Source organism: Salvelinus namaycush, chromosome 15, assembly GCF_016432855.1.
Source record: "Salvelinus namaycush isolate Seneca chromosome 15, SaNama_1.0, whole genome shotgun sequence".
Lineage (NCBI taxonomy): Eukaryota > Metazoa > Chordata > Actinopteri > Salmoniformes > Salmonidae > Salvelinus > Salvelinus namaycush.
This window is the reverse complement of record NC_052321.1, coordinates 26,132,954-26,142,893: the sequence shown is the minus strand read 5'-3', so window position 1 is coordinate 26,142,893 and position 9,940 is coordinate 26,132,954. Positions and strand designations below refer to the sequence as shown.

At 42.8% G+C, this 9,940-nt stretch overlaps 1 protein-coding gene across 2 annotated transcripts; it reads left to right on the top strand.

Moving 5' to 3' along the window:
• The first annotated feature begins 3,707 nt into the window (after positions 1-3,707).
• LOC120060369 (guanine nucleotide exchange C9orf72-like) lies at positions 3,708-9,940 on the top strand. Of its 2 annotated transcripts, XM_039009641.1 has the most exons (10): positions 3,708-3,795; positions 5,614-6,179; positions 6,400-6,495; positions 6,993-7,057; positions 7,943-8,015; positions 8,296-8,412; positions 8,713-8,945; positions 9,136-9,193; positions 9,314-9,423; positions 9,542-9,940. In XM_039009641.1, the coding sequence occupies exons 2-10, from the start codon at positions 5,736-5,738 to the stop codon at positions 9,726-9,728; spliced, it is 1,383 nt and encodes a 460-aa protein (XP_038865569.1). In that variant the 5' UTR covers positions 3,708-3,795; positions 5,614-5,735; the 3' UTR covers positions 9,729-9,940. The 2 variants fall into 2 exon arrangements, with proteins under 2 accessions (XP_038865569.1, XP_038865570.1); XM_039009642.1 differs by lacking the exons at positions 6,993-7,057; positions 7,943-8,015; positions 8,296-8,412.

The following is a 9,940-nucleotide window of genomic DNA, read 5'->3' as shown; positions in this document are numbered from 1 at the left end:
GTGGCAGCTAATAGGCCGGTGACGACGACCGCCGAACGCCACCCGAACGGGAAGGAGAGCCTGCCTCGGTCGAAGTCGTGACAGACGTGTACTCAAAGCATACGTGGACCAACTGGCAAGTGTCTTCACTGACATTTTCAACCTCTCCCTGACCAAGTCTGTAATACCTACATGTTTCAAGCAGACCACCATAGTCCCTGTGCCCAAGGAAGCGAAGGTAACCTGCTTAAAGGATTTACCGCCCTGTAGCACTCACGTCGGTAACCATGAAGTGCTTTGAAAGGCTGGTCATGGCTCACATCAACACCATCTTCCTAGATACCATAGACCCACTCCAATTCGCATACCACCCCAACAGATCCACAGATGAGGCAATCTCAATCACAATCCACACTGCCCTTTCCCACCTGGACAAAAGTAACACCAATGTGAGAAAGCTGTTAATTTACTACAGCTCAGCATTCAACACCATAGTGCCCACGAAGCTCATCACTAAGCTAAGGACTCTGGGAGGTCAGAGAACTGGCAGTGTGGTGCCAGGACAACAACCTCTCCCTCAATGTGAGCAAGACAAAGGAGCTGATCGTGGACTACAGGAAAAGGTGGGCCGTACATGCCCCCATTAACATTGACGGGGCTGTAGTGGAGCGTGTCGAAAGTTTCAAGTTCCTTGATGTCCACATCACTACCAAGCTATCATGGTCCAACCACACCAAGACCGTCGTGAACAGGGCATGACAAAACCTTTTCCCCCTCAGCAGACTGAAAAGATTTGGCATGGGTCCTCAGATCCTCAAAAAGTTCTACAGCTGCACCATCGAGAGCATCCTGACCGGTTTCATCACTGCCTGGTATGGCAACTGCTCGGCATCTGATTGTAAGGCGCTACAGAGGGTAGTGTGTACTGACTTGTACATCACTGGGGCCAAGCTTCCTGCCATCCAGGACCTATATAATAGGTGGTGTCAGAGGAAAGCCCATAAAATTGTCAGAGATTTTAGTCACCCAAGTCATAGACTGTTTTCTCTGCTACCGCACGGCAAGCGGTACCGGAGCGCCAAGTCTAGGACCAAAAGGCTCCTTAACAGCTTCTACCCCCAAGCCTTCAGACTGCTGAACAATTAATCAAATGGCCACTGAACTATTTACATTGACACCCCCCCTCCATTTGTTTTGTACACTGCTGCTACTCGCTGTTTATTATCTCTGCATAGTCACTTCACCCCTACCTACATGTACAAATTACCTCAACTAACCTGTACCCCTGCACACTGACTCAGTACCGGTGCCCCCTGTATATCGCCTTGTTATTGTTATTTTATTGTGTTACTTTTTATTTATTTTTTACTTTTGTTTATTTGGTAAATATTTTCTTAACTCTTCTTGAACTGCACTGTTGGTTAAGGGCTTGTAAGTAAGCATTTCACGGGTAAGGTCTACACTTGTTGAATTCGGCACGTGGGACAAAACAAGTTTTATTTTATTTTATTTTATTCACCTGGTCAGTCTATGTCATGGAAAGAGCAGGTGTTCATAATATTTTGTACACTCAGTGTATTTTACTTAAAAGGACAAAGGGCGAGAGAGAGACTGGAGACGAGTACGAAATTAACATAGTTATTAATTTGTTATCAATATATTATTAATTCATTAATTTATTTGACATCTGTTGCAGTTAGACAGTCTACAAGTTTTAATGTATGAATGATTAATTAGCTAGTGTGACTTTCCACCACCTTCCCCTACAGCAGACACTAAATCATAAGGGAAGACAACCACGATGATAGGTTCTGATTAATTCCGTCTTTTATTCTCCTTAGATCTATCTTAAAAGTGTGCTTTAAATAGTTCCATTCTATTGATGCTTGTTTGAGCTGGTGTAGCCTTTTCAATTCATGATTCCTGTTGCTAAAACACAAAGGTATTCATTTTTTATGCCTATAACTTAGAGCATATTTTGAAGACACAAAACAGCTATTCTTTCATTTTGGTTAGTGGTTGCATGTCAGACAACGGTCAAGACAGTGAGGCAGAAGTCAAGCACCTTAGCTGATGGAGCGGTCATAGCGGTGCTTAGGGGGTCATGGCTAATTAGTGAGAATGAATGACCATGGCCTTGAAGGCGAAACACAATTACTGACTAAAAGGAAAAGTAAGGCACCAGTTATCAGTAACGGAAAGTTTTAGCTTTAAACTCCTATTACCTCAAGTCCTAGGCAAATGTTAGCAATTAAATTGTTTTTCTGTGTGGGATGAGGTTTTTATTGAATACAACAGCAGACCACAGGAGGTTGGTAGCACCTTAATTGAGGATGACGGGGTCGTGGTAATGGCTGGAGCGGAATAAGTGAAACGGTATCAAATACATCAAACACATTTGATTTCGATGTGTTTGATGCCATTCCATTCTCTCCTTTCCAGGCATTATTATGAGCTGTCCTCCCCTCAGCAGCCTCCACAACAGCAGACATACCACCCTGGCTGTCTTTTCGCCTGAAGCTAAAGCAGGGCTGGGCCTAGTCGGTGTTTGGATGGGAGACCCCCTGGCTAAATCAGACAGATGCTGGGATCAGTGGCTCAGGCTAGCAATGGAATACATTTCCCAATGGTAAACAAATTGAGACATAGTGACAAGCACAGAATAAATGCAACCATTCATCATCTGTCCATTCATGGGTGTTGTTATTGGTCTTTCAAATACTCTAACCCAAGATGATGCCTAAGAGATGGCCTGCTCTGTGTCTTTCTCTGATCATTGTCAGTCTGATAGTCTTATCCAAAATCCACAGTTTATTTGCTTGTTAGTTTTTCCAGTATGGCGTCGAAGTGCAGCTGTCAAAAAGGGATTTAAGCCAGCTGAGACTGGATTCTTTGAAGTTCTCTGTTTCCAACCATTACAGAGATGCTTGTGTGTGTGCCTCATTTGGAATGAGAGTAAAAGGGCTCTGGGTTATTATTGTGCCCAGCATCCACAGTTTCTTCTTTGAAATATGGCAGTTGAACCCTCTTGAGAAGCCTGAGTAAAATTGCCTATCATCACTTGAAAAAAAATTGTTAATGTGATTTGTGCTTATAACAGCTTATTTTCACAGCCTGCCTCTTTTTACACTTTTATCTGACAATTTCACAACATAACCAAGGATTCCATGATCCAATATTGTTTGATGTAATCCAATCCCAATAATTTTAAGAGAAATTGTTGATGATCTACAATGAGTACTGTACTTCGTTACAAGGAGAGGGTGGTAAAGAGGCCCTGGGAAGAGGAGTGGATGAGTTGCTACCCTAGACACTCAGTGATATAAGGTCAGTTCATAGACCATATATGAACATATGGTCAGTTGCACATTTCCACCCCTAATGGATTGGTGAGGGTAAGATTATCCTACATGGCTAAAAGGGAATTAAAAAGTTAATTTTAAATGGGCCTGGCTGGAGGCATAATTCATTGACCTTCATTCAACAACAACAAAAATCCTCCCTGCCTCACTCAACGCAACCCAGATACCTGTTGCTCATGCAGTGATGTTTGTTTGTAAAGCAGGTGCAAGTCAAGAGTCAAGTAAATATAAACAGAAAGATATATGAATCACCACCTAATTTGTATACTTTTTTTTGCAGGGGAAATGACATAATCTCTTTTAGATACCTTAATATTTCGCCAGAGGGCAGTATGCCTCACGGCAAATTACGTAGTATTGACAAATGAGGAAGTGATTATTATGTTGTTTTTTTCAACGCTAAACCTTCTGTGGCTCTTCATGGGAGCTACAATTGAAATACGATGAGACTTTGGTGAGTAACTCCTCTCTTTCAAATGTAGATATAATTGAACATGTATTCAGACGAAATGGCTACAAGTGGGATGCGCTGTTGAGCTCTACATCCCGAGGGGTTCATACTGGTTGTGGCAGCCGGTTAAATGGCGTCCCTTGACAAGGCAAGAAGAAGAAAAAGAAGATGTCAGGAGAAGTGTAGTATTATCACAAGGAGACTTCTACTTGGAATACGGAGGTGGAATGGATGAAATGAGGATGCAGAGGAGGTCTAAGAGCGAAAGGGATAAGAGAGTGAGCTTGAGTCGGTTAAAAAAGGGAGATGGTTTGTTAAAAAATAATGGTAGAAAGTGTAAGCAGGGTGAGTTGAAGACAGGAGGAGAAATGTAAATGAATGAGGGTGTGGTGAAGTTCTCGGAGCCCGAGGCTTGCACCGAAGGTCGGGATAAAGATGAGTCTGTGACAGTAGGAGTGACATTTTTGGAAAAAGTTGACTCTTGCCTTTTGGCTGATCCATTTGTGATTTCAGGGTGGGTGAAAACCGACATGGGTGCTGTGGAATCGGTGAGGGTAACCAGAAGTGGTCTTGTGATAATTGTTTTGTGTTTCTGCTGGTCAGAGGGACCAGGCGCTCCATGTTAAACGAATGGTGGCAAGAGATGTGAATTGTTTTGCTCTCAAGAAAAGGGCGCCATTGAAGGGAGTGAATACTGACCAACTGAAGGGGAAAATTCCCGGTGTTTGTGATGCTCGTCGTTTGGTGCGACGAAGACAGGGTGGCGTGGGCAGTGAAACATAAGTCATTGTTTGCCCAACAAATTGATGTTAGGATATAAGTTATCCTGTACGAGCTTTTGTGCCGAATACATTGTTGTTACAGGTGTCAAGCTTATGGTCATGTGGCAGCAGTGTGTAGGAGGCAGATTCCTAGGTGTGAGAAGTGTGCAGAAGGGCATAAGACAAAGGAATGTGAAGCATTGGGGGAAAGTAGTGGTCTGTGTTAATTGTAGGGGTGCCCATGGGGCTGGGGATCAGAAATGTCCAGTGCGAGATAGGCAGTTTGAGGTTTCCAAAGTTAGTGTAATGCAGAAGTTGTCATATGCTGAGGCAGTGAAGAAGGTAGATGAAGATGGGTCAAGGGGGAGGGATACTGAGAGGAGTAGTGTGAGTAGTCTATCTGTACCAGTACAGAGGGATGAACCAACAAGTGATATTTGCTTCAGTAAGATTGGCTTTTTGGCATTTATAGCAATGGTTATCAACTGTACTGCAAGGATGGAACGTAAGTCGCAGATAAGAGGTTGTGGTGGCAGCTGCAGAGAGGTATTTGTGTGTGCGAGTCTTGATGTCAGAGTTACAGGGTGTGTTGAGTGGTGGTGTCCCATCCTTTCAGGCTGTTGGCCTGAAGTAGGACTAAATAGATTTAAATAGTGGAGTATGGTATTTATTTAAGTGAGTGTAGTGTTAGATGGTAGGGTATTTGTTTTATTAATTTTTTTCTTCAGTGAAGTACAAGGGAGTTATACTCCAGTCTAGTAGGTGGCGGTAATGCAACATGTATTGGATGCCAACTGCCGTTAAACCTCATAGAAGAAGAATGTATTCAGACGTGCGGCATGTCAGGATGTGTAGTTCGTCTTTTATGTTTCACATTTATTAAACCCCTGAAAAACATGAACCTTGAACGCTGTAGACAGTAACCCTAAACCTTCAAAATAGATTTCAAAACAGTGTTGTTTTTTGATGGTGATTGATTTGTATTTGTGAAGGTGCTAGAGTGCAGTATTATAGGTGATACTATATTCTAACATGTTTATTTTATCTTCCTATAACACAGGTTGAACAATAAAGAGCTGCATATTTCTACCAACCAGGCTTAGGCCTGGTCACACTACGTTCCACCTGTCTAGTCTTCTTCTTGACCTCCCCCTCCCAGGAACAGTAAATAGTTAAAGTATAATGTCTTCAGGCCCACCTCAGTCGCCCACAGTGGCTAAGACAGAGGTGACTGTTGAAGGAGAATGCCCTATCTTCGCTGCCACCTTTGCCTACTGGGACAACATCCTGGGCCCGCGGGTGTGTCACATCTGGGCTCCCAGGTGCGAGCAACCACTGTTGCTGAGCGATGGCGAAGTCACCTTCCTGGCCAATCACACGCTGAACGGGGAGATTCTGCGCAGCGCAGAGTGCGGCGCCGTGGACGTCAAGTTCTTCGTCCTAGCCGAGAAGGGTGTCATCATCATCTCGCTCATCTTCGACGGCGAGCTGAAGGGTGACAAGAACACCTGTGCCCTGTCCATCATCCTGCCGCAGACAGAGCTGGCCTTCTACCTGCCCTTGCACATGGTCTGTGTGGAGAGGCTCAAACACATAATCCGCAAGGGACGCATCTGGATGCAGAAGGTAAGTATTCAGATGCCATGTTCCAAATCTGCCTCATACTAGGCCATCCCCTTAAGGCAGTGTTTCTCAATCCATTCCTAGGGAAATTGATGTTCTTGTTCTAACCCAGCACGTGAATGATCTATGCTCTCCAAAGAGCGAAATGGTTAAAATCAAGTAAGTCAGCACTAACACCTGAATCATGAAGCCTGCCATGCCTTTTTTTGTCATTGACGTACAGGGCTACAACATAATTTCTGTGCTGTCATCAGAGATTGTCCCCATCATGGAGCTGCTGTCATCCATGAAGACACACAGTGTCCCAGAGGACATAGATGTGAGTATCTGAAGCAATCATGCACATTGGGCAACACTTTCATCATGCAAAACAGTACTTTGCAAATACTACAGTAGAACTATGCATACCCATTTATGTAGGAACTTTTCTTAAACAGTTACCTCCACGAGAAGGAGACTATTATCACTACTGTCACATTATTACATCCAAGAATGACATCGAACTAGTTTCACTGATTTGTTAAGTCTCACACGGCTTTCGTTACACCCCCCCAAAATAACGTTGAAAATGAAACTAAAATTTCAAAGCCTCCACATCATTCATCTATGTGAAAAAAGAAAGCTCAAACCACTGAGGCTCGACTGAAGCTTTGATAAATATTTTGATGTTCATCAATGAGACAAATTGCTAACTCACTATTCCACTTTAATTTTCTGTATGTCTCGCTATAGTAGGTATAAAAAAGAAAAAAAAGATCTTGTCCTTCGTGTCGATGATTATTTCACCAAGAACCGTGTTTGTTCCCTCCGTGTTAGATCAAGGACACCATCCTAAATGACGATGACATCGGAGACAGCTGTCATGAAGATTTCCTGCACAAGTAAACACTTTTAGGAAACTTGTCTGGGATTCAGTCCTAGGCCTACCTTGTATAGAAATGTAATTATGAAAATTGGAAGCATCTGCTTGCGAGTTGTCTACCTGGTATTTTTGCAGTGGCCAAAACCATTATTTTAACCAAAAATGATGAGTAATCTTACTTGCCCACTATCAAGAAACAACTTTGAGTGCTTCTGTGGTTTTATTTTCTGGGATAGTCACAGGGTTGAAGAATGTTTCACTCTCCCTCAGTTTAGCACCTTTCCTCTCTTTTTTTGTCCAAGCTTGGTTGGTCCATTGGGTACACATTGCTTACCTTGCACACTATATTTGTGATTAGGTCGTAGTTATCAGTGGAGTGCAGTTATGCACCCCTGACAGATCTGTCGAAACAATTATCTTAGCTGCCTGTGGAGATGACAAATGCACTGCAAGTCACAATTTATTTACTCAGCTTTTGAGTGTTCTTGCAGTAGTCAGGAAACAATTTTTTGTCATGAGATTTATTTGATTAATCCTCTTATTTGGACATTTAGAGGCCGATATTGAATGACAGACACACAGCAAATCTTTTACTATCCTTGTGGGGACCTAACATTTATTTCCATTCAAAATCCTTAACCACTAAACCTCCTAACCCTTAACCTAACCCCCAAACCTAAAATAGCCTGTGTATTCGTGAGGATCTGGGAAATGTCCCTGGACTTTTGTGGATTTCTGGTACCCACAAAGATAGTAATACAAGCCCACACACACACACGGACACATTTCATTACATTTTAATCTTGCTCATGTTCTCATTATACTAAATTAATATCAAGTGACCATCCCTCATCCTTGTCATTAATAAATAATACACCAAATTAAATTTGCCTCCGTCTCTCAGGGCAGTCAGTTCTCATCTCCAAACTTGTGGCTGCTCCATGGTGGTCGGAAGCAACCCAGACAAAGTCAACAAGGTACTGACAGGCTGCCAATACTCTGTGCTAAGCACATGCATACACTGGCTGATGTATCAGCATATGTATTCACACTCATCCACACACTAGCTGTATCAACATAAATGTTCTAGACACAGACGTGTCTGCATATGTTATTGTGTATCTAAAATATTACAGCATACAAAATCCCACTACTGGTTCACACACACCTCCAAATCCTCTCTCCCTCTCGGAAATGTGGATGTTGTTGAAAGGTATTCCACATTGATATTCATTCATATGTTTTCTTGCGCTCTAGATAGTGCGCACGCTGTGCCTCTTCCTCACCCCTGCTGAGAGGAAGTGCTCTCGGTACTGTAAAGCTGACTCTACTTTCAAGTATGACACAGGACTGTTTGTACAAGGCCTCCTCAAGGTACCACACCACTCTAAATTACAGTTTTCCTACTGGATGTGCCAGCCCAGCACTAACACACCTGTTTCAAATAATAAACTAATAATGAGCTTCGGTTCAATGAGAGATACATTAAAGCCTTGTTTTACTCACATCGATATTATCCCATTTTAAGTGCATGTAAATGTATTGCAAATGAATAGTCTTTATTCAAACCAAGGCCTCAAAAAATGAACAAAAGCTCATACCTTTACAACAGACTGCCACTTTGGCATTGTGATCCCCCTCCTCATTACTCTCCCACTCCTTTCTCCCACCCAGGACTCCATGGGCAGTTTTGTCTTGCCCTTCCGCCAGGTGCTGTACTCACCCTACCCGACCACGCACATCGACGTGGACATCAACACGGTGAAGCAGATGCCACCCTGCCACGAGCACACATACATTCAGCGACGCTACATGCGCTCAGAGCTCAGCGCACTCTGGAAGGCGGCCAGCGAAGAGAACATCGCCCCCGACACTGGCATCCACACCGAGTCCTTCACCCCCGACCTGTATGCTCTCTTCTCTCCTGTTCTGTTCTTCCAATTAGATTGGAATTGGCAATGTTTATTTTGCTGCCTAACGCATTGCTTGATTTATTTGAAATGTATCAAATTTGTATTTGTCTTGTTTACATTAATGAAAGAAATATGGATGTTATTCTGTTTTTTATGACCACTAAAAGCTCCACTCTTTTCTCAGAAATGTATTTCAGGACGTTATGCATAAAGACACCCTGGTAAAGTCATTTATAGATGAGGTAAGACACCGGCACAAAGTAAGCAACAATATTTGTGGTGCGAAAAATGTTCTTGTCATTTGTCAGCCGTTAAAGGCTTATCACGGCCAACTGTAATAGTTAATTCTGTTTTGTTCCCAGGTGTTCATGCTGAAGCCAGGTCTCAATCTGCGAAGTACTTACTTGGCTCAGTTCTTGCTGATCCTTCACAGGAAGGCGCTCGTACTACTCAAATACATTGAAGATGAGACGTGAGTTACCTCTCACTATGGAAGCAGATGTAATTGGTTTTAATATGACTTTTGCCACAGCACAGCAGCACACCATGTAGTACAACTTTTGATAACAGTTTGAATTCGCCACCCACAGGCAAAAGGGAAAGAAGCCTTTCCGCTCCTTGCGCAGCTTGAAGACCGACCTCGACCTGATGGTGGAAGGTGACCTGAATATCATCATGGCGTTGGCTGAAAAGCAAAGGGCTGGACTGCACTCCTTTGTATTTGGGAAGCAATTTTACACCAGTGTACAGGAGCGAGATGTGCTCATGAGCTTTTGACTCTTACTCTCATCCTCATGAAATGTTTTTATCAGCTTTTAAGAAATGGGAAAGAAATTGACATATGACTTGTCCAAAAGCTACCTTTGCTAGGTGACATGTTTTGTCCACTAAAGAGGGTTGAAGTGTTAAAATGTAAAAAAAAGAAATACAGTATGACAACCAGAATATTGAAATTTCAGAGGTCTATTTAAAGTCCAAAAACTTCTTCA